Below are 26,262 nucleotides of genomic sequence, written 5' to 3' on the forward strand. Positions count from 1 at the left end.
TTCGAACAACTCCATGCGTATATTTTATTATAAAAAATAAAAGTTTTTTTTTGTTTCTTGGGTCATTCAGTGAGGCAAGTTTCTGCCTCTGGTTCTTGCCCGAAGTTTCTGACCTTACTCGCAACCCAATGACTACAATTTTCAATTCAACACAATTATAAAAAAAATTATGTTCGAAAACATGTATTTTTATTTTATTTAATGACATAGTTCGATTAATATAAAGTTAATGTTTCTACCCGCGAAGTTCGCGGGTGATAACCTAGTACATTTATAAATAAAATGAATATCGTAAGAAAACATATTATTACATTATACGATGGCTGTCCAAAAAGCTCGCGGCTCGGAGCTCACTCGAAGCTCGCTCGGATTTAGCTCGGAAAAAGCTCGCTCGATATGGCTCGGTTTGAAAGTGAGCCGAGCCGGCTCGGCTTGGTTAGAAAGTGAGCCTAGCTCGGCTCGGCTCGTGACGAGCCAAATTGGCTCGGTTTGGCTCGCTTGGTAGCTCGGTTCGGCTTAGCTCGAATTATTTTACTTATAATAGATTTTATTTTTTATACATCTAATATATTACAAAAAAAAGTGATTATTATTTACATGTATTTAGGCTTATAGTTTGATATCTATGACATATTTAAAGGTTGATTATCGTGCTAATGAACAAATACTGTATTCAGTTCAAATATAAAACTTATTTTGCGTTGTTGAACGTGATATTGGCTTGTAATGTATTAGGTTGAACTTATTTTGAATATATTCTTTTGAAGTATTGAATAATATTTTAGAATACTGAATTTTGAGAGTTATGTATTAATTTTTATTTTAAAAAACGAGCCAAACCAAACCGAGCCGAGCCAGCTCGGTTTAAAACCAAGCCGAGCCCGAGCTTAGATTTTCAGGGTTTCAAATCTGAGCTGAGCCGAGCCAGCTCGGTTTACAATTGAGCCGAGCCCGAGCTTTCCCTAGCTTAGCTCGGCTCGGCTCATGAACAGCCCTACATTATACATATTTAAAATAATAAGTATCCTATACCTTAAACCCTAAACTCATAAGAGATGTCGTGCCCTTACATAGTGAACTGAATTGAAACCAACCTAACAACAACGATATTGGTACCGGTATTTAATTTTAATGTTTTTTGTTTCGATAACTGAAACTGTATCACTACCGTACCGTATTGCACAACATCGGTACTGGTATATGTATTTTATTTTATGGTAATTGGTTTCGATACATGTTAATATATAGATAAAAGAATATCGGTACCAATAACATGACACTGATACCGGTGTTCGTTTTTATTTTTTTCAGTTGATGTAAAATACGTGTTAACTTCTATACCAAGTGCATGTACCGTAAGAGTACTGTAACGAACTGAACCGATGCCGGTCGAATGCCCGCGATAATATACCGTTGCAACGCGCGAGCATATAACCTAGTTCAATATCAATAGGAATTTAAATTGTAGTGACATCTTCCAAATCCCCCTTTAAAATCCCCCTTTAAAGGGTACCTACAAATAGATTCGACCATCCATACTATTCAAATCAAAGCTATTACCCTTCTGTTCAAATGGAAACCATTCTCTTTAGAGTAGGGGTGCGTAAAAAACCGAATTAACCGAATCATAACCGAATTAACCGATAAAACCGAGACCAAATAAAACACCTATGGGTCGATTAATGGTTTTTTTTTGAAAACCGAAAGTAGCGGGTCGGTTGTGGTTATCATTTTTTCCATACCTACCATAACCAAACAATCGACATGTAATAAATCTTTGTAGGATTTAGGACTTCTCACCATATTTTTAATATTTGATGTTTTTGACTGAATATTTTTAGTACTTATGGGTTTTTCATATCATTTTGTGGTTTTGATTGAATGTTTATTTGAATTTATAGAATGTATCATATCACTATATTTGAATATTCGATAGTCATTGGTATTAATATTATAGATTATATGTGTTTTTTAATACTATATAATATGTTAATATATACAAATATGCAATAACAATTTATTCTATGTTAAAAAGATTAAGTTATCTTTAGCTAAGCTAAATACACGGTTAACCTTCCATAACCGACCCGCTATAACCATCAAAACCGAATAACCATAACCACCATAACCGATCGGTTATGGTTATGGTTATCCGGGGGCTGCTAAATATACCCCCTCTTATTACTTTTCTGAGTTTTTTTCCCAAACTAGTGTTGGTGGAAAAAATATTTACTATTTTGGTGTTCTCTTAAAAATATTTACCAAACTAGTGTTTTTCATTTATTTTGTACTTACCTTTTCTTTTAATTAACATATTATACTTTATTTATTCATTTATTTTGTTATTGTAGTTACATTTTCTTTATTAAGTAATAAATAGAACGAACATCTGACAAACTTACATTTCAGTTGAATATTGAATCAGATTCATATTCTTCTTATATAAAATACAAACCAAGTCATGGTTTCATCATTCTTATGATAAAGTACAAAGATTGAAATCTTAAATTAAGTTGTAATATAATAAGCATAAGTAATATCAAATCAAGTTTTAATACTTGATCAGTTACTATATTGAGACTAGTAGCGACCGGCTTTATTTGATATTTTTTCGTCTTTATGTGATATTAAGACCAATATCAAATCAAGTTTTAATACTTGATTAGTTATTTTATGTTTCTTATTTCATTGTTTATATTTATTTGGGATGATTTTTGTAGTTAACGAGTTGACGTCAACCCGCGCGTTGCGGCGGGATCTTGATTATGAATGTTTTTAATACCGATGATTTTTAATTCCCAACTCTAACTACACGTTCGCAAGGCTTTTGATACTCACAGTTTCAAAACACAACGAAAAACCTAAATCCACAAATGGTGTTTGAAGATCAAGATCAATATAAACTAAAATAGCATAGTAAATTTGTCTTCTAAGTAGTTATTCAAGCTGCAAAGAGCAACTTATGGCGTTCATATCTCATTTATATATGCACAAAACTGACAATGAAAAGTGGACAGGAAGTGAACGACATGGCTACTATTAAAAGATAGAATAGCAGATGAGATGTAGAGATAAATTATACGTAGGATTATTGGTTGCTTAAGAGGTTATACACATGCTTTTAGGGACCTGTACTGTTTGTTAAAGTTAAACTAATTTTCAATGTTTGACGGAACCCTAAACGATGCCGCCTTGTATCCGCCACCTCTTCTGTCTCTCTCTCTCTAGCGTATGCTGTTATACAAAACAAACAGATGAGAAAAGTTTCAAAAACATGTGCTGCTAAAAGGGACATGGGGTGCATGGCATGTGGAAGGCTGACTCACAACGTCCGAGTTGTAAACTTTTCCATTCCACCTAGCTTTCCGACTCTACGGATGATCACCCCCTTTGATCAGAATATCACCTTTTGTCCCAGTGTACATCTAATCTCTTAAACCCAATATCACCCTTTACTGAAGTTATAATGTAATATATGGTTAAAAAAGTCAAATAGACTTTAATTGATATAGGTTATGACATGGCAGCCAGTTTAACCAATTAACCCATTAAAAATCTGTCAACCAATTTACAACTTGTCAACTCGTTTGAGACGGTTAGATAAACGGGTTATAAAAATCATATTCGGGTTAAACAAATATAAATGTGCTTAGGTTAGGGTTGGTTTACAATACCGATAAAAATATGGGTAATGTCCGGCTTCACCAATTCAACCTGACACGAATGCCACCTCTATTCGTATATGTTGGGGCTCCGTTAAGAACAACTGCTCAGGCCTACGCAGCACTTGATTGATTGATATCCACCTACAACATAGAAAAATGCAATCTAAATTACAGAAAAAGGAAAACCTATCAAACTTCAAATCAACGCCAAACACCATTTCGAGTGCGTAGATCAATATATTATATACATAAGTTTCATTTTCACAACTAAACAATAGAATTAGTTAATCAAAAGTTATACTTCATATAAAATGTATATAAGATTGAGATTCTAAGGCTTTAATTGAGTTTTTCTAATTAAATGAAATATAAATTTACATGTCGATGGCATCAGATGTTAAAGCAATCTCTTTAGTAGACCCCTTTCTTTACAGAATTAAACATTACCCATAGCAAAAGGCTTTTTTTTAACCAAAACAGTAAACCAAAAAACAATATTTGCCCATATATAATCATATTCCTTGAATGTGTACCGAGGTCTTACAACAAATCCATATGCAAATGCAATAATGAAATTAGCATGCATAAGACAAAATCATTTACTTTCTTTTAAACCAACAATAAAATCATATTTGACAGTCAAATTTATCTAATTGAGGATTGATTCTACTTTGTGAATTCTGATGATTAGTCTTAGTGCATACACAGAGATGTCACAAAAAGGAATCAACCGTAACACAGGCAATTCTGCACATGTTTCACCATGATTAAATTTCAATGTTAAACTTTATTATCTATAGTGCATTCAAACGTTTCTCTTCTAGATCGCCAAGATCGAGTAGAACATTGTTTGAAGTTCGAGTAGATCTTTAAGCAAATCGCCGCTGCATCGTTTGAAGGTCTACCCGAAACGTCATGGTGAAGATTATGGACGATGGGTCGTGATAGAAGGACCCTTTCGAAGAGGTGTGTCCATGGTGTGGCAACCTTTTGAATAGTCACATCTACTGCACCATCGTGACCATTCATATTAATGTATGTGATTTAGCAAACCATAGCATCCATTTGAAGATCATTATACATGATTGTTGGTCGTTTGATCAAACCATTAGGTCTGTTTATCAAGCAACAAACTAACACATCAATTTTAGGGATTGATATGACGATACTACCAAACCAGCGAATCCTTTCGTGATCCATCAAACCCTCTGGTTGGTGCGTCTGTGTCTTGAATCAACGGGTTTGGTAGCGATTCAACCGCATACTAAACCATCGCATCCCTTATGATCACTCTGTTTGAAATGATCCATACGAACCATGGAATCTATGGAACAAAATATTTCCAAAATCTTCTTCAACTTTCTAAGACTCAGATTTATGTGATATTCCTTTATGAAAATCATTTTCCCCACAATTTATAACTAATTTGTCTGTAACTAATTTGAAAACCCTAACAAAAAAATTTGGAACGAAGGAAACCTTGATATAATTAATTCAAGAAACAGCATAAATGGGGTAAAACCGTAAAGGGTATGATTAAAAGGGTACCATGTGGGTAATGGCATGGGGTGGAATGCATAACGACGGTAAAGTAAAGATTGGAAGTTAGGTTGTAACGTCAAGACGGTAAACATAACGTCAATTAAGTTGGTTTTTGATTAAGTATATATATAATATAATAATAAAATGAAAGGGTGTGATTAAAATAAACTAAAAGTTGTGACTTTTAAACAAATGACACATACCCTAAGTTGGTAATTGTATAAGGGTATAATCTGTGACGTGGGTTGATTGAAAAAAGGAATCAGCTGGTAAAAAACACTATAAAAAACACCATAATGGGTTGATAGATTAAAAAAAGGATTGAATGAATAAAAAAAGAATACAAAAAGTAGAAAATAGATTGATTGAATAAATAAAGTATAATATGTTAATTAAAAGAAAAGGTAACTAAAAAATAAATAAAAAACACTAGTTTGGTAAATATTTTTAAGAGAACACTAAAATGGTAAATATTTTTTTCACCAACACTAGTTTGGGAAAAAACTCTACTTTTCTTACATCCTTTCCATAAAATCACATTTAAACTTATCATATTTACCCCATATACATGTCGTCAATTTTTAAAAATATTCTTTTTGTTACAAAACAAATTCAAAAATGTAAAAAATATTGTAGACATTTTTTTTTTCAAAATTTTTGTTTGTTTTTTATATTAGTTAAAAAAAAACATATTTTTTAAAGAGTTCACTTTGATCGAAAGTCTTAAACTGGTTTTAACTTGCTTATAACATACTCCTTACACTAATTAAATTTGAACTTATATAGATTGTTAATTTATAGATTGATAAAATTATTTTAGTACTTATTATTTATTTATTCACTTACATAGATGGTTTGAATGATTAATATGTGCTAGAGCTACAGACACTGTTTTAAAAAAGAAAAAACTTTATTACTTTTTAATAAATAAAAGTTGTTAATTATTTTATAAACCCATTTAAAGTATTAAAAATTATTAAAGTAAGACCCTTAAAATAAAAACTAGATGAGGGAAAAACATAATATAGACTTTTTTTTAAAAAGAGAATTCAAAACTTTTTTTTATTGTTTTTATAAAAATGTTATTATTTATTTGTAAAGATGTTCAATAAATTTGACAAAGTTTCTTTAAAAACAATATCCGAGAACTTCTAAAAAAATACGTTTTTTAAATAAACATTAAAAAACAAAAATTTTTCTTTGAAAAAAAAAACGTCGTAATCTTTTTTTACACTTTTGATTTTTTTTTTGTAACAAAAAGAATATATTTTAAAATGATAATTTGTATAGGGGGTAAATATTACAAGTTTTAATGTGATTTTATGGTAGGGGGTATTTAAAGGTATTAAGAGAGGGTACATTCAGCCTAACCCTATCCAATAACCGACATCGCGGTTATGGTTATGGTTTTTGGTCAAAACCAATCCATGCACACCCCAACTTTAGAGTAACAACAAAGTCCAAATATCACTGCATGGAGCGAAATGGAGAAACGAAACGTTTGGTAAAAAATCAAATCATATCAAAAGTGAAACGCAACTACGCAAGTGAGAACCCCACAACCAAAAGTCTAGACGCCATAGAAAAGCGTTACATGGAGCGATGACTGAAGTATGGAACCGGAGAGAAGAAACTACATGTAAAAAATCAAATGCGCAAATGTAATTGAAAACCCAACATTTGATTCTAGATTAATCCATTCCAAAGAAACCTAATGAATCACTCTAAATAAGAAGGGAAAAAAAACATGAAACAACTTCCAGATCGTTTAATGTGAGCGACGTAACCCATGACAAATTTCTGAGAGGGGACATCCTTCCTTCACGGTTCTCACCATTGTCGTGGAAGTGCGCTAAAGCACTTTAAACCTGCACAAAGATTTCAATCTTTTGTGTTCACGGTCTATAAAACCCTACAGGGCATAGGGTTCCAAATTTCTAAATGTTGCCAATTTCGTCAACAAAGAGGAAGACGGATGTCGGAGCCGGTGGGTGGAGGGTTTCTAGTGAATGGACACAGCTGTTCTTGTTGTTGTCTTCTCTCTGCAAATGCATATCTATTGTTTGTTTCTGAAGAAACACCGCGTGGCCACAAAGATAGCCAGTTAACCGTTGGATTAAAATGAATGAATGGGTTGGATCTTTAAAAACACTATTCATTTCCTTTTCCTATTAACAGATACTAATAATTGCTAAATTAAAGAGTTTTATAGGTGAATGAAAGAGCAACAAATGTGATCTAACTCATTCCAATTGTTGTATCAAAGAAAATAACTATATTCAGACTAAGATGATTTTTAGGAATAAGCTTTAGAGCTAAGGCCACCCATAGTGGGGCTTCATATCACGGGAAAAAGAGGCATAGCTCCCCATAGCGCCGCCGCACACCACTACGGCCGGCGCTATGGGCTGGTGGATTTGTGTCCTCGCGAAGAGCATAGCGGCGTGAGGGGGGAGATTTTGATGGAATTCATGAAGACTTAATTGTTTTGTTTGAAAAGCTTTAAACTTTTCTTCTTCTTGATCTGGATACAACAGTTGTTTATATAGAAGATGATGATGATGATGAGTTGTTTGAGGATCCAGAATCAGACCCTGGTGAGGATCAACAACCCCCCCCTGTTCCAGCTTTTTCGGTATCAAAAAACACCCAAAGTTCAATAAAATTGAACTAAACTGAATGAAACTGGATCAAGATTCAATCTTTTTTCTACAAAATTGGCATCAGATTGAATTTTGTAGGCTAACCCATCTCTTTTTGTTTAAAAGGGTTCGTTTGTATCAATTTGGAGAAAGGAGAAGAACAGAGGTGATGAACAAGGGACAAGTGGGTTGAAATGAAAAAAATAGAAAATTCATAATTGAGTAGGGTATGGGGCTTTTCTTGTGATATAAAGCCCCCCTCTTACGCATTTCGCCACTTGTCGCATAACGTCCCCTAAGGGGCTTTATGACTACACATGGTATAATGAAAAGGAAACGAACATCTTGATACTAAACACGCGGTTGGAAACTCAGGATTATACACAATCAAATAGACATTGAACTAATCCTAATAGGTAAGAATATAATTTGATTTTTTTATTAGTGTCAACAAGTGAACTTGTAGACACCAGACTCAAGTGTTATTCATATATAAGAGGCATTTGATTCATCCTTAATTTTGATGCTAGTCCCTTATCCTATTGAGATCGAGTTGTGGTTGATAATAACATATTTCTCTACAAAACACATATTGGCCATATTGTGTTTAATGTTTCACCAAACCCTTATAAACAAACAAAAACAGAAAGGTAGCAACATCCATAGAAACAGAAATGTTTAACATTCTTTGACAAATACTTCTTGTCCATGTTTAGAATGTATAATTGCAGCTTCCATCATCACTTCTAGCCGTTGGGTCAAAGTTGTCCGCAGTACGGTCTGTGCATCCTTCAGGGACCGGAACCTGAACCTGTTGGGCTGCTTTCCCTGCACTCAACCACACCACATGAGCCAAAACATTACAAACAACACTACAAAATATTATGAATTCAAACCCATGCTAAGGATCAATGGAGCTAACCGTAGAACTCTCCACGGCTTATGGCATCCCTGTTAGCATCCCCAAGTGCAGCTGAATCCAAATAGGTGTCGGCTAACTGGACTCTCTTCACATTCTCTTGTTCTTGAACCAACATGTATCCGTACTCTAGAAGCTTGTCAATTGTTATCTTGGGTTGTTCAAATGTTGGTGGCCCTTCCCTCGAGTTGACAAGCTTCTTCCCGATTGAGTCGACCCCAACGCCTGAAATCCACTTCCTTACTTCATCGTCATACACTCTAGCCCTCAATGCCCCAAAGAAATCTGAAAACATATCAAAGAAAAATGGTTGTAGTACATTTGTAAATATCTTTGTACTAAACTAGTTGATGTCAACCCAAATACGACCTGCTTATTAAACACGTTAGATATGATAACGCAAAACAATCATACCTATAGATTGGCCCGGGAAAGTGTCAACTAGCTTGGTAACATCTTCATTAGACACACCATCAGTTTGGAAAATACCGCAGCAGACACCAATTCGGTCTTCTCTAGTTGGTGCCCAGTAGAACTTCTCCATACGCCCGTCACGGATGAGGGGAGCATAAAGTGTCGAAAAATCGTTACCAGTGACGATAATGGGGACACGAGGGTTCTCTTCCTTGTTGTACATTCCAGGGAGTTGAACATTGGTGGGGTTGTCAGCAATGTTCATGAGAGTAGCGTTAACCATCTGGTTGTTGACGGTGTACTGGGTGGTTCCGCCCATTCTTCCTGCTCCTGCGTCGAGATCGTTGATGAAGAGGCAGCACATCTTACCCTTTTTGATGATGTCTGCGGCTTCACGGTATCTTTGCCTGATCAACTTTGCGGGTTCTCCAGCGTTTCCGCTTTCTAGTTCTCCAGCACTCATCATAATTGGGCTGGAAGAATTTCATATACAGAATTATGAACTCAAAATAATGCAAATTTGTATTGAATATCAAGAGTTGAAACTTACGTGATTCCCATCTTGGCGAACACAAGTTCACATTGGAAAGATTTACCTTGACCTTTGCCTCCCCAGACACCCAAAATGAGGGGAACCTGTAGTATCAAAATAAGGATTATAGCGACTTTTTTATATGTTATAAAAGCATTCATATCATATCATACAATCTTCATCTCAATAATAATACTAAGAGTTAAATGTTAGTAATTTTGTCAGTTTAGTATAAAGGTTTCGTCCAAAAAGGTTTCACCATTATCATTTTAGTCTACTGGGTTAACTTCATCCATTTTTTCTGGTTAACGAGAATGACAATTCGATCATTTTATGTGTAATTCTGTTAACTAGAAGAGCAATTCGGCCATTAAAATTACCAAATTGCCCTTATCGTTTATAGAAAAAATGGATGAAGTTAACCCAACAGACTAAATGGCAACAGTGAAATTTTTTTGAATCCACAGACGAAAAATGAAACCTTTAGACTAAACTGACAAAATGACCCAAACCACAGGGGCTAAAATGGCATATAACTCTAATACTAAAAATGACTATTTTCTCTCTTTTCTATCAATTAAATAATATTTTTGTATACCTTTATCATTACGTTTTTCTCTCCTATACTCACAACCATTTTCTAACAATATTAAAAAAATTATAGTGGTGAACAAGGTTTTTTTTTATTTACAGATACATAGTAACATTTTCTCTCACCTCAACTCACAACCCCTCGTAACCACTATCTATCGTACAGAGGATCCTCTCACAGATTTTTATGAACAGGATATGATTGCTCTAACTAGGGGAGTTCATGAACTGTAGAAACCAACGGTTAAAATCGATAAAGCAGGCCTGTATATATATGATCCGGGTCTGGTTAAGTTTTAACTGCTTAAGGTTTATGATTCGATTCATGGTTTGAAAATTTTATTCGGTGGTGTAAACTGAACGGCCATTTTATGTATTTTTTTTTTTTTTTAGTTTTAGAAATATAAAGTTGTATTAACCAATAATTTTATTAATTAACTACATATTTAAAAGACAACTTACAGAATAGTAAAGTTTCATTTAGGGTTGCAAATGAATCAAACATTCCATAAATAGTCCGTAAACCACTTAGTGAAAAAAATTCGTTTGTGTTTGTTCAGTTAATAAATGAACGAACACAAACACAAAAATCTGTTTGTTTAGTTAAATAAATAAACATAAGAGACCCTGTTCGTTTATTTTTGTTCGTAAACGTTCGATTACAAATCTATTTATGTTCACTAGTACTATATCTTGGGCCGATCTACATATTGTTTGCGATTAGAGATGCCGATTTTATTAGAAATTTAAATATGTTCATTTGTGTTAATGAACACTTGTTCAAACTGTTCATGAACGTTGCTATGTGTTCGTTTGCGTTCGTTACCTAAAACTAACAAATGAACACAAACACGATTATTTCCTTAATGAATGAACACAAATAAAAACTCCTGTTCGATAACTTTTCATCAACAATTCATTCATGAATACATTTATTTTCTTTACGAACGAATTCGTTCAGCCTATTTGTTTATTTCTTTTTCCTTACATCTCATACTCTAGCTTAAATAAAGTTGTTTGCTTATTTCTTTTTCCTTACATCTCATCCTCTAGCTTAAATAAACTTATCATCATGTCCCTATTTTGTCTTTTGATGTAAATTTTCATGTACAATTTATATATTTAAATTTTAATAAAGTTATTATACACGCCATAAGTTTTAATGAAAACTTTTCATTAATTTAATTTATTTTTTACCGATTGGCACTGCACCCTTGAAAGTTACAATCTTTGGGCTTTTAACGAATTTTCTGTTGCGACATCGTGAATTGTTTTTCAACGGTTTCGTTTTTTTGTATGAAGTTTTTAATAATATCAACGTCACCACTGCATCGCGTTGGTTTTAAATAATACACAGTTCAAACGCCTTCCCGCAACATACGGGTTTGTGTTAACGTTTTGACGTAACTTTTTTCCCTGGTTTATCACCACCGTGTAACACGAGGCTTTCGTCTACTAGTAATTTTTAAAACTAACTAACATGGACCGTGAACATGCATCCCTAGTTATAACCAACAAAAACACATGATTAAAGAATTAATAATAACCTTGATGTTAGGCAAAGTCATGAAGTTCTTTGTGATGTGAACCACAAGTTTGTCCATGAAAGCTGGGGCAATGTAGAATCCATCCTTTTTGTTGTCCATGTATCTAAAGATTCAAAAAAACAACATCAAAACTCAAAACAACCTGAATCTTTGTCATAGATGGATAGATAGATAGATCAATGCTTACGTGCGAAGACCGGTACTAATGTATTCATATGAATTCATGACAGCATAATGGGTTCCCGCATCTTGTGGAGCTTGGAAGAGAGCATCTACCATTCCCTTACCTCTGGTGATGTCTTGTTGATCATCAGAGATGTCGTATGCGAGTCCTCTCCATCTGTCTTTGTCGGTTTGTTGGGTTTCATCGATCTCTTTTTCGGCTGCAAGTACTTTGAAGGAGAGAGACTTGTTGTTGTTGTTTGTCACTCTTGAATTCGATATCTTCTTCAAGCTGCTACCAAAGAAAGTTGAGTTTGGGACTGCAGTGTTACCAGTGCTTCCATTCAAGCTCAACTGTAACAACAATCACAAATTTAACATACCAAAACAAATATATTTTGTTCGGAAAGAACCCCGAATTTGTAAGGGTGAGTTATTGGATTTTATCACCCCCAAGTATGGGATATTGACCGCTGCCACCCTCAACTATCACTTTGCTCGCCACCCCAACTTAACACTTAGTGTGTTCTGTCACCACGTTGTTATTGTTAACTGAGCACTAACTCAGTTATGTTTTTTTCCCTACGTGTCACTCACTAAGTGTGTTTTTTTCCTACGGAGAAGTAACACTTATTGACACGTAGTAAAAAAAACATAACTGTGTTAGTGCTCAGTTAACGACGTGGTGACAGAACACACTAAGTGTTAAGTCGGGGGTGGCGGGCGTCAAAGTGATAATTGGCGGTGACAGCGGCCAGTAGCCAATAATGGACGCAGAGGCGTCTCTGAGAATTCACATACCCTGTTCGAGCGTGAAAAATTGTGCCCTTCCGTTATGTTTTGTTATTATTTAAAAAAAAAATCAAATTAGTATTAGGTTCAATAAACCTAATTCCAAGTGGGTTAAATTCTAAACCATAATAAATGATTTGTAAATGGGCCTATATTGGAAGTGGTATGTGTTTACTATGTAAAAAAAAATAACATATACATACGTATCGGATTTTTTTTAAAGCGCATGCCCCTAGAAATCGTGGGCCTTGTGCGGAGGTCCTCCCCGCACACCATCAAAGCCTCCCATGAATGGACGTATCACACATTTAACAACTTGATATTTATCTAATTCTATTAATTCAATGAATAGCAGAAGAATGGGAAGAAGAGGAGTACCGGGGCGCGGTTGACGGCTCCGACGGTGGAGACGGCCGTTGCCATTGATCTCAGGCGACTGTTAGAGAGGAAGCTGTGGAAGTGAAGATAAGTTGCAGAATGCTATGAAGTCAACAAAAGAAGATAACATATATAGAAAGAATTTAGCTTGTGAACTGTTAGAGGCCACACAATCAAGATTACTCGAGATGCCACATGGGTGTTAACTATTGATTGTTGGCATAAAGATTTTGGATTGGAAGACGGGCTTTTGGGGTTAGGATTTAACGTTTGATCATCACCACTTATGTACCTTTGGGCTCATCTTTTTATTTTGTTGTTATCAAATAGTTTTTTTGGACCTTTTCGGGAATATAATTGTAGTACATAAGTCACTTATATTGTAAGTGGAACATAAATGTTTGCCCATAAAAATGAAAATAATAAATAAATGAAGGAATAAGATAATGATGAAATTATAATGTTGATGGACTAGACATTATTGTTGTATAATTTTGATCGACTAGATATTTAATTTAGGGTTGGTTCATATTATAAAGGGGTGTAAAAATAAGAAGGGTAAGAAACAATCATAAAGTAATAAGTATCTAATAAGTATTTAAGTAGAAGGGTAATTTTGTCCAAGAGAACAAAAACTAATATGCACATGTAAGTCACATACCATTTCCACCTATTTTTAAACGTTCGTAAGCGTTCTTTTATCTTTAATATGTGTATCCTATTGTTATAGTTTAAAAAAATTGAAAGCTCAGTTACGTAAAACACAATGAGTATCAAACTAAAAACACAATGGAAAGTAAACCAAAATTACAATCGATGACAACAGATAAAAGACACAATGATCAACAAACTAAAACACAACGAACATAACGTAAAACACAATGAGTATCTAAAGTTAGTAGAATCATTTTAACTCGTCTTGTTATTCAACCTACAAAAAAACAAAACCGGTCAACGCGATATCTTTTGTAATAACATCGATACATTTTTATTATTAAAACAAACCAGAGTGTACCTAAAATGTACCAATCAGTATTAAACTAAAAACGCAATGAAAAGTATACTAAAACACAATTGATGATAATAGATGAAAGACACAATGAACAACAAATAAAAAACACAATGGACAACATACTAAAACACAATGGACAACAGCTAAAAAACAAAATGAAAATAGACTAAAACACAATAGATAACACACTAAAACAAAATGAACAACATAATAAAACACAAAGAACAATAAATTAAAACACAATGGACAACAAAATAAAACACAATGATCTCTTGTCCTAGTGGTCAAGAGGGAGGTGGGAAGCTTTGCTTCTCTTAGAGGTCCTAGGTTTAAATCCAGGCAAGGTGGATTTTAATACTAACTAGGTGATACTAACATACTAACTACTAACCCGATTAGCGACACCCTAACCGTACGCCGCTAAAAACGTATTAAAAAACAATGGATAGCAGACTAAACACAATGACCAGAACCTATAACACAATGTATAGAAAACTTACCCACTTGAAAAACACAATAACTAGAACCAATAACACAATGTATAAAAAACCAAACATAATAGATTGTGTTATAGGTTTTGATACAAACGCGGTGGTTAGAACATAAATTAACATTCTGTTATAAGTTTTGATAATAATATAATGTATAGAAACCCTAGTAAAAACATAATGACCAAAACCCAGTTGAAAGACACGATGACCTGAACCTTTAACATAATACAAATAAAACCAGTAAAAAATATTAAAAAAATTTATTTTTAAATAGCAATGTCATACTTATAAACGCATGTTACTATGGTGTAATTTTTTTTGGAAAAGAATGTTGTATGAAAATGTTATGGAGGTTTTAAATTGATGAGGGAATTGACACACGTCTTGTAAGTGGAGAGAGAAAGTTAATAAATGAAAGATTCATTTTATAACCTTCCACTATTTTTTACCCTAAAACCAATCTCAACATTCCGAATCTAAGATCAATAAACTAAAATCCTTCTTACCATTCTTATTTATTTTAGCCTTTGTATTTAATCCTAATCTATTTAATTTAAACTAAGAATTGTTGAATATCGACAAATTTGATAAATATGAATATGAATTTAGTATAGGTATATTAACGAATAGATAAATAATTAAGGGCTTATAAAATCACTAGTGGAATGCCCGCGCGTTGCAGCGGGTGTCCCGAATGAATTCATATTCAATTTTTCAATTATATACGTATAATGCATTGACTTAATAAACCGATCCACGTAAGTTGTGTTTAACCATATCCCGTTGATTACCATGAGTTTTCTAGTAACGGGTTATAAATTTAACAAAAACATAGTGAAATAACCGTTTGATGTAAGCAATAAGTAGTAGTGATGAAAGCTTTGGATTATGATGATGCTTATTGTTTGGTTTACGCAGGCTCTCAGCAAAGTACATGGTTTAAACATGTCCGTGTTCCCTAACCTGAGTCAATTTTTCGCTCGGTTATGGAAAGGTTAAGTAAATCGATTTTAACAGGTTTAGTTCTGGTCTTTATTTGACTCGGTTGTGAACCTGGACATGGTCGAAAGAAATATGCGTGGTTTTATTAACATGTATAATTTAATGCATTATATTATACTATAATCATTAATCAAAAGCAAGATTAGAAGTCATAATCTTTAAACTATTATGAATAAGTTACACACATATACCCCCTATTGACTTTGGCCACTAAACATGCCTTATTATGGTTGCATTAACCATCTAACGAAAGGTGCCTGCGAATTAAACATGAGTTGGTAACTCAAGCTCATGATCTTGTTGACCATTTTTATGAACAACCTCAAGGGGTTTAAAAGTGTAAAACTTTGCATAAAGCAAGTAGTAAACCAGATTAAGAACTTGCAACAATGTGATTATCCAATAAAAATACTCCAACCTTCCTTTATTCAAATTATCATCAGGTAACCAGTTTGATCCATCTGCCCCTTGGCTGAACTTGTGCACCAAAAGGGTACTCATGTAATTTCCAGCTGCAATCGCCATCCAAACCAACGCAGCCGCAGTGCTCCTCATGCTCTCGGGGGGTTTGATCATACAAAAACTCAAGATGCCCGACTGCCATAAACGCTTCAGCCACCCCATGAAGGCTATACTGCAGTACCAACCAGAAAACCGTTTAGGGAATTGTATCATGTGGCTTATCGGTTAAACCATGGGCAAAAGCGACATTTTTACGCTTTCTTTCCATAAAACCGGCTACTAATGAGGCTACGATTGATATAGTAAACCCTATGCCCATCCTATTAAGGAAAGAAACTCCCCTTTCTTCCCCTGTGAATCTTTTCATGATGGGACCGAACACACGGTCATAAAAGAGAATAGTGGCCAGCATGGAGCCTAAGGTGAAGGCCAACATGGAACCAGCTGGGATTTGGAACGATTTTGTGAGGTGTCGGTTCATGGTATTGGCTTGTTGAAGTGAGAAAGTGTTTTGTTGAACATATGCTGTGAATAGAAGGATACCAGAAGCCCAAATTGGACACATTCTGAGTAGTGATTTGAGTTCTTCAACTCTGTGGACTGTGTTTAGTCTCTCCATAGATTTGGTTTTGATTGAGAGTTTGCATAGTCTTCTTGGGTCACAATGGCAGCTTTGTCCAAGAACCTGCAATCAAAGTTGCAATCTTTTGGTTTAAAAGGGATGTCGTTTGACTTTTGCGATCAAACATACAATTTTAAGATAAAAAAACTTAGGATTGTCAATGAACCGAATGTTCAGTGAACCATCATGGTTTCGTTTAATTAACAAACATATATATAAACAAATTTTGCCCATTTGATGAAACCAACTACTTAAACACATGTCTCGTTCATTCGGTTCATGACCGTTTGTCTATATTCATTAGTTCACCTTTATTAATTTTTGTTTACATATTTATTCAAAGAAATGAGCCCAACCCTTTTTAACATCACTCATCCTTGTCCAACCCATAGTGTTCTTTTCTTTTAAAATATTAGATACTATGGAATCATCTTATTTTGCTTTGTATGTTTGATTGTAATTTTGATATTATTGTTTTATTTTAGATGGTGTGCATTTGTGTCCATTTATGTTCGCATTTATCGTTTAGAATATTGTGAACAAACGTAAATAAACGCATTTATTTTTTAACGTGAAAACTCGAAGATGAAATTTTTTAGTTTAAACGTTTGTGGCCAGTTTAAAGTAAAATGAACTAACACGAAAAACCCATGTTTGGTTCATTTACAGGACTACAAACAATATTTGCTTGACAAAATGAGCGTATTTGGTAAAAGAAGTTTCTTTATGGAGTATTTAAGTAAACTTGAATTGTATACCTCAGCCCAAATAATACAATAGTTCACCCTTATAAAACTTGTTAACTTAAAACGGATCCAAATGGGTCAACACCACCCGCGGCTATTGGTCATTATGGGCGCTACTGGCGCCATAAGAAAACTAAAGTTGTTCAACCCATTTTGTAAAGTATTTTTTTTTTTCTAAAATCACTTGGTTCAACTCAAGTCCATTTTGGTCATAATCCATTTTGACCCGAACCAAATGATTTTTTTAGACCCGAAAACCGTTTAACCTGTTGCCCAAACCGAGGCTTACTACCAGTTATTAACAAAACCTGCATGAACAAATGAAAGCTTACAATTTGATAAATAATGGAAGCAACTGTGATGGTCCAAAACCCTTGCAGCAGTTCAGTGTGTAGAATCTGAAGTTCCACCAGCTCAGGTCCACCACTCGACCTGCCACATATTTCTTTCCCGTGTATACAGATGCGGGTACCGTGAATCTGTCCAAAAATCAACCCAGGTATTGCCCGAATCAAGTTGTACACCTCCATTCTAGTCTCTTTATTATTTTCTTCTACAACCTTGGCCACCTGTTTCCATGGTCCCGCGACCGGCACTTTGACAACTACTATCTTTTCACACACCTGATATATCTTCCCAGTTGTTATATTGTTATCGCCTAAGTCAACCTTCAAATCAATAAATGAAGTCAACTTAGATTATATAATGGGACTTACATACTGCATACTACTGTTGACAAACAAATTATCACATGGATTATGTTCTTTCTCAATCAGCTCAAAAATCTTATATAAATTACCAAATTTAGGACCGTAAATTTCCGATTTAATTACGAGATTACCTCTCCTCCATCCCCCAATACATAAACTTCCCCATGCTCAAAAGGGGACATTGTTCCTGCATCTGTACTGCATAGCACAAATAGTTATTAGATTGACATCCATTCATAGTGTGTCTGTGTGTGTAGTAGCATACAAGAATGAGACAGGACATATCACCATATCCAAAGTTCATGAAATCTTGTTGAATTCACAAGAACAACAAACATCTACCCACTTCACAGGGACAGGTGGGTGTGTATTAAATCACAAATCTTGATTTAAAAAATAATAAAAATGTAAACTTTTTAACAAAAAAGAATCAGATAGATCCAATAGACCAAGATCAAGAATATTGACAGAAATTTTTTTAGATGCACAAAAGTAAGGATGTGAAACAGTAAGAAAACCTGAACTTCTACTGAACTGCATTACTTATACCAGTTCGAGATTCGAAAGAAAATACTAAATTTAATTTAAAAACGGTTTATTAATGCTTTGGGCCCAAACCGGTTTAGAACCCAATCCTAGTCGATTCGGTTTCTGTCAAAATGATTTGGGCCTCCAATATAAAAACTGATTCGGTTTGTTACAACAACCCACGCATATTAAGTTGCAACCACACTGATTCTAGCAACAAAAGTATGACATGGTTCACATCGTTCAAAAGTATGAATTATTCAATCACATATATATATATATAACCGCTCTCTACATCATATTATATTTGAAATATATTTATGAAATATCAAAAAATTAATCATTCATGTACCTTATGAACATATAGGAATATATTTGTTGTTCAATCTTCGTTAAAAAAATTCTCCAGATCCAAGCAATACCTTCGAAATTCGAAGAAAAAAAACAAATCTGAAAATGAGATTGAGTTTTTCTTCAGAAGGATTAATTATAAAAAAAAAACGTAGCCTAACACATACAAAGTAAGATTATTGAGAAAGAGATAAAACCATTACCCTTGAGTACAAATGCCCACCAATGTCATCAGAAAATTGCTGCCGGAGCTCCCACACCGTCGTCCTCATCACCACTGGAGACCATCAAGTGGCTGGAACCCTAGAATGACGGCTCTTAACCTTTTATTGAATGTAACCCAAATCGAGTGAAATACATGTACCATTTGATCGATTCCAACTCCCATTCATCAATTTAAAGTGTATCTCTGACTTGAGGCTTGGATGCGAAACGATTCGATTGCGGCGTTCAATTTTCAGTGCGGTGAGGGGATGCAGAATAAAGGACGTGTATGAATGGAATTGCCAACGATTGGATTGCATACACTGATTATATATTGAAAGGTTTGTTAATAAATTATGGTTTAAGAGATGTATTAAATGAGATGTATTAAATGGAATTGCCAACGATTAGTGATGAATGATGAGCAGGGGTTTCGATGGATGAGAGTTGTTTAATTGAAGGGAATCATTGAGTTTTGTAGGGAAAGGAGGGCAGAATAGGAATAAAAATGTAAAAATATAGACATTTGTTTGAGACTTTTAGCCTGCCATCTTAAAATATAGGGATGAAATTACATCTTAGTCCATAGGAAATGCTTATATATAGTATATAGATAGGTATATTAATGAATAGATAAATAATTAAGGGGTTATAAAATCTATGGAATAATAAACAAAATGATCATAATACAAAAAATAAGAAATATAATATTTATATTAGAGATTTACAATATTAAAAAATAATAAAATATGAATCAAAAGTTTATATATGTTTTCTTCACATATCATAGCTAAAATAGCATCTTCATTGGTTATCAATCTCATCGTCATGACTATATATGTGTTGATCTTCACGCTAAATAAATTCTTCGTCTGGTTATGATTTAGAAGTCTTCCTTTCCATTTGCTTCATTTTCTCTCACACGACTGATCATAAGAGTTTATACACTCCTAATTCGGTCCTTTTCCCATCACTCTACATCTTCACAAGGTTCATGTTCTCTTCCAATCCACTATGGTATAACACCTCGCTTTTTGGAACTTTCCTTATTTAGAAAGTTGTCTTGTATTCTATTTTTGGAAACTTGTGTCCTCTTGTAATCGTATTTCATTTCCAATCATTGTAATCCGAGGCTTTGATCGTAATAAAACTTAATCATTTTACACAAATTATACATTGGTTATACATACTTGCCATACATTCATTTTATATACGTGCAAACTCAATACATTCGTCTCTCACGCAAACTCATACTTGTATACAATCTGTCGTAAATACGTGTTTTGATATTATTTATACATGCAAATTCTTAATCATGCATTCATTATACTCGATTTATGGTGTCATACATGTTTATAATTAATAATATGGTAAAATATACAAGTAATGGATTAATATAATAAAAACATCAAAGTTCAGGGGGCTGTATTGTAAAAAACAAAGTTTCCCGGATAAACATGCGCCACGGCACGCGGGGCATCCCCCTCACCCTGTCGCGTGTCACGAAGGACCCCGATCCGCAGCCAAGTGCTTCCTGCACGCGGGTTGGCCAACTTTCACCTACTTTTTCATACCCAATCACCTCTAAACCTCATTTAACATCATACCCTAATCACCCACTATATAAACAAGCTTCCTAGAACTCTTTTTCACTTTCCAAACTCATCTTAACACTCAAAACTCTCTCAAATTTGCTAGAATTGCAAGAACAAGGCAGAAAGTTATAAGTGCTAAAAGTGAGTCAAACTCACTTTTCTTCATCTTTTCTCCATCATTTCTTCCTCTACAAAGCTTGGAACACCTCTAGGATTATTTCCACAGGTTTACCTTGGTAAACCAAGGTGTAACATCACCATTTTGAGGTCCAAACTTTCTGTTTTGGAAGAATACATGAAAATCTTTTATGAAACTTAACTTTTCTTCATGAATCTCATGCCTAACATCTTCCTAAAAACATCTATGGTTGTGGGACTTGTTAGAGCTTTGATTCTTACAAGTTTAGAGGTGCAAATACCCTCTAAACTTTCTGTTTGATAGGGTTTAAGATAACCCACAAGTGTTGAAGTCATCTAAGTCTACCATAGTTCATATGTCAAGACTTGTGTTGTGATGAAAGTGTGAACCTTGGAAGCTTTGGCTATCCTAACTTGTTCCACACCTCACTTGATGTTTTATTTTGCTATTCCAAGTATCTTACTAGTCCTAAAGTAACATAACCCCGTCTAGCCTCCAACATTTAGTTCATTCTTTCCATGTTGAGACGACACACCCAGGTTAATCTTACTTGGCTACTTGAAGACATATTAGTTAGTTGTATATTTCCTTTTCATTCATGACCATCCGAATCATCCTTGTGATGATTTGTGCATTGGTGAATTCATACAATGAGGTAATCTTACCTCCATGCTTGACTTATATGACATATATGATACTCTTGATGGACTTAGCTTAGGATTACTATATAACTATATATATACACATACATACATAGCCGAACTCGTGATGATAATCGGTTTATGATTTTGTGTCATGAACTTAGGCTACTTTATCTAATGTTCTAAGTCTCTCGTTTTTTCTTATAATGGGCAAACTAGGACCCATGAAATCATATACAACTTAGTGTCAAAATGAGTACTTAGACAAGATATACTTTTATGCATATATACTTTTTGTACTTTAAATTCCAATCCGAATCCTTCGTCATAATTCCGAATACTCACACACCTTCGTTTACCCCATGTAGTGTGACGTCAGTGTTTCCAACCTCCAACTCTTCACGGGATTACCAAAGGAACGCTTTGCAAAACTGTGAGTACACTCAAATGCCCTTTTTATGCTTTACACTTTTGGGTGCAATATGTTTGACTTATCAAATTACACAATCACACTTATACTTTATGTAAACACAAACAATCCAATCATACATGCTTAAATACGTGATACTTGATTTGTATTATTGGAACATTCTTATGTGATTCACTTGTCATTAACTTCGTACAAGCCTCCCCTTAACATGTATAGCGGTATAGGAGTAACGCACCGCCCGTAGTCTTTTGGTCCTGTTAAGTCTTTAATTCATGCGGTAATCAGAGGATTGACTTGTATAATTGCATGCCATGATTACATTAATCTAGTTAACTATTTTTTGCTATGTGGATATGTTTAAACCGTTTTCTATACTTATGTTATTATTAAACTTGTGTACTCACCAATACTTTGTGTATCGAACTATACTTTTAAACATGTTGCAGGTTGATGATGTTGATATTGACGAAATCTAGTAGGGATGCTTTAGAAACACATTTAGAAATACTTTATATTATTGCGTTGTTGTTGTACTTTTGTCGTATTATTTCAAACTTGTTGTACTTTAAATTTCCAAATGTTGTACTTTGATTTCTTATGATGTACTTGACAATTGTTATCGATTAATGAAACGTTTTGAATTAAGTATTGTCACAATAGTGTTATGAAGTCTCGAGCAATCTCGTTTTTGTCTCACTCCAATGTTTCCGCCATCAGTTGGAGTGTGACATTCGGGGTGTTGTCATGGGATACCTTACCTACCAACCCTTCATAAATATTGCCTCCATCACCATCCTAGTATAGATTCTCAAACTCTGAACTGATAGATCACAAACCACCAACCCCAACATTGAGTGCCACTCACACCAATCCTATGGTCACTTGATGTGGTGTCTTTAGGTGTGATGTTTTTAGGTGATTTTTGTTCACATGAAATTAGGTTTCAATTTATAAAAATGATAATCACATTAACTAAACACACACATAATTGGCAAGTTCACATATCGCAACGTAGTATAGTCTGGGTAAGAATCAAGTATCAAATCCAAGCACACTCTCAGCTTTCAATAGTAAACTTTCGTTGTCGGTTAGTTGGAGATTGGTTGTTTGCAAGACAATAGGAACTTCCCAACATTTTTTTCCCTTCTGGTCAAATTCTCTTTTCAAACTTCTCATTTTGAAAGTTGGAAACTTTTTGTTTTGGAGATCCACAAGGAGATCCACAAGGTTCATCATACATTTTGTTTTTCAACTTGTACAAGTAAGGATAGTTATAAGAAACATGTCCTACTTCCACAATTGTAACACGTTCTACTACCAACAAATTGATTATCATGTCTAACAGTAGGAGAATAAGAGGATGAAGCACGTGAACTAGAACTCGAACTCTCATTTAACCACTTTTGTTCATAAAAATCTTTATTGGATTTGTTTTCAAAATTTTTCTTCTCATCGACACTACTTGGTCCTTTCACAAACTCTATCTTTTTCTCATTGTTTTGTCTAGGATTTCTGGTGTTTCTAGAATGATTAGTGTGAGTGCATATGTCTATCGCTTGCGTCAATCAAGTAACGTAGCTAAAGCAAATGAGACAAGACTGGTGATAAACTGAGAAAAGCAAAAAGACTATTGAAAGAAAGTGTCTTGGTTCGAAGGGATGGTTCGAACTAAGCCAACATGTTATTCAAGTGTGCCTTCGTACGAAGGCTTATGGCTTCATACGAAGGCTTATGGCTTCGTACGAAGCCGTGTATGTCCTTGTACGAAGCCATGATCTCTATATATATGTGGCTTGGGTCTTGAGTTGGACAAGCTTTTGGTCCCTGAGGGGAAATGTTGTCCAACTGGTCTAGTGGTGCTGTAACGTTGGATTATCAATAAGAGACCAGATTATGATCTCTCTATATATTTGGCTTGGGTCTTGAGTTGGACAAGCTTTTGGTCCCTGAGGGGAAATGTTGTCCAACTGGTCTAGTGGTGCTGTAACGTTGCATTATCAATAAGAGACCAGATTATAAGTGACTGCTCGGTGTTCTATTCTATCTTCTACTCATTTCTTATCATTTATTTTCACCGAACACGTTGTTTCAGACCAAAGCTCTGTCAAACTCACCAGATCCTTTTTTTCAATTAGTCATAGACTGGTTGTTCCTAGACTAATTGTTTCTAGGTTGGTTGTTCCTATTCTGATTATTATTATTCTGAACAATAGGTTTCTTAGAATTCTATTGACGAGGCTTTTCTTCAACCCGACTAGGTTTTACCTCAACTTGTTTGTTTCAACTTCCTAAACAACCTGAAATTTCTTAACTATCAAGTTAGTATTTAGGTTTTCAGTTGGAAATTCTTGGTCCGAATAAATCCTACTTGAATCCTCTAGTTGATACATGAAAACTATGTTCTTAGGATCACCCAAAATATGGTTTTTCAAAAGAATGTTATCAGCCTTTGTAACTTTCATCAGCTCAGCACCATTAATTTCCTCTACCTCAACAACCTCACCAACAGATTTTTTGTCATGAGTGACAGACAAATCATCAGGTAAATTCTCACGTGGATCAATAACCAATGGTGTTGTAACCACAAATTCAATAATGTCATTATCCTTAGGTAATTTTAAAAAAATGTTATTAACTGGTGGTGGACATTTTTTATAACCCACCCCATTTTCCTTGTTTTGTAACACCCTTATTTAAAATAATATTTAGAAACGTTGTAGCGGAAATGGGTCCCAACTTGTTCAACTTAAAACGATGTGATAATTGATTTATAAATCTCAACTACATACTTATGTTATACATCATTATCAACTTGAAGAAACACATAACTAATTTTGGGGTTAATTAGTTTGGTTTATGTTTCTACCATAAGGGTTAATCTTTTTTAAAACTTTCCTGAGCTCCTTAATGATCCGATAATCCTGCAAAACAGAACACCGTTAGCCTCGTTAAGAGGGGAATATGGGGGTTTCCCTCTTAACCAGACTCCGGCGTGAGAATAAGTATCTGCTTTGAGGGAATAAGTGTGTGGTAAGAGTGAGAGTAGAGGGAATAGAATGGATTAACCTGTGAATGAAGTTCCCTATTTATAGCCGGAGAGGTGTAAGAGGAGATGGGCTGATGGGCCTTAGGCCGGAAGGCGACAACTTAGAGGATATGTTCTTTGTCTCACTGGTGTCGACCGTTAGTGGCTTCTAGAAGTTCTCCGGTGCTGGCGCACCACGATTGGAGCCACGTGTCACTGTTGTCGGCCTCGTTGTCCCTCTGCCATCAGCAGGTTAATGGAGATTGTGAGGCAGGTGTCGCCACCCCCTGATTGGTGCCACATAGGCGTCATTATGTACTCTCTGTCTCCTGCACGTCAGACGATCATGGAGTACGATTGAGCACAGCCTGGAGGACGCTAATTGGCTCTTTTCTTTTGCCACTTGTACCTTTTGTACCTTCTGAAGTGGCCTTGCGCTATAGCTCCCGCGCGACCCTTGCTGAGCACGTAACTAGCCTGCGCAGGATTATAGGTGCTGAAGGCTCTTATTCAGAATGCTAAGTGTAAAACTGATGTTCTTTCTTGTTTGGACCTCACGCGAGGTCAGCCTTTATTGAAGTAACCCGCGCGAGACTAAGATTGATCAGCTTGTTGATTAAGGAGTATGGTCCCGCGCGCGACCTGGAAGAAGGTCTGCGCGGCTTTTTGGGACCATACCCCTTCAAGTCCCCCCAGTCCAGTGCTGCACCATGCGCGAAGCAAGTGGTTGGAGCTCTGGACTTAGAAAAAGGAAAGTACTGAAGAAAAAAGCTTGTTTGCAGTTGGTAGACGGCGCGCGTGTAAATGTTTGCTAGTTGCTACGGCGCGACTACCATACCTGGCTGTTGATGATTCCCTGCTTTTGAGTGTAAGCGCGCATGTTCATTCGATACTTATAAATATTGCGCGGCCTGAGTAACTTCTGCATGAAGTTTGTAGTAACTTTGGGTGGGAAGAGCCTCGAATTTTGAATTCTGACAGGTTGGTGCCAATGTCGTTGAAGGCGACGTTTGAGTTGACTGCTGACACGGTTATGATGACGCTGTTCCTGACGGTTCGGCATTCCGTCAGGCGAGTGAGGCACACGCGCGCGTGGTAACCGTCACTCCGGGATCCTCGC

The 26,262-nt window shown here is 35.1% G+C and overlaps 1 protein-coding gene and 1 pseudogene across 1 annotated transcript; both read right to left on the reverse strand.

Moving 5' to 3' along the window:
- Nucleotides 1–8,356: 8,356 nt before the first annotated feature.
- LOC110877950 (ribulose bisphosphate carboxylase/oxygenase activase, chloroplastic) lies at nt 8,357–13,572 on the reverse strand. The gene is made up of 7 exons (XM_022126179.2): nt 13,185–13,572; nt 12,040–12,368; nt 11,853–11,955; nt 9,733–9,818; nt 9,183–9,655; nt 8,772–9,053; nt 8,357–8,677 (listed from the first exon to the last, which is right to left on the reverse strand). Exons 1-7 carry the CDS (start codon nt 13,227–13,229, stop codon nt 8,562–8,564), a joined length of 1,434 nt encoding a protein of 477 aa, XP_021981871.1. The 5' UTR covers nt 13,230–13,572; the 3' UTR covers nt 8,357–8,561.
- A 2,314-nt stretch (nt 13,573–15,886) lies between these two features.
- LOC110875906 lies at nt 15,887–16,830 on the reverse strand (annotated as a pseudogene).
- Between the last annotated feature and the right edge of the window lie 9,432 nt (nt 16,831–26,262).

Source organism: Helianthus annuus, chromosome 9 (genome assembly GCF_002127325.2).
Source record: "Helianthus annuus cultivar XRQ/B chromosome 9, HanXRQr2.0-SUNRISE, whole genome shotgun sequence".
NCBI lineage: Eukaryota > Viridiplantae > Streptophyta > Magnoliopsida > Asterales > Asteraceae > Helianthus > Helianthus annuus.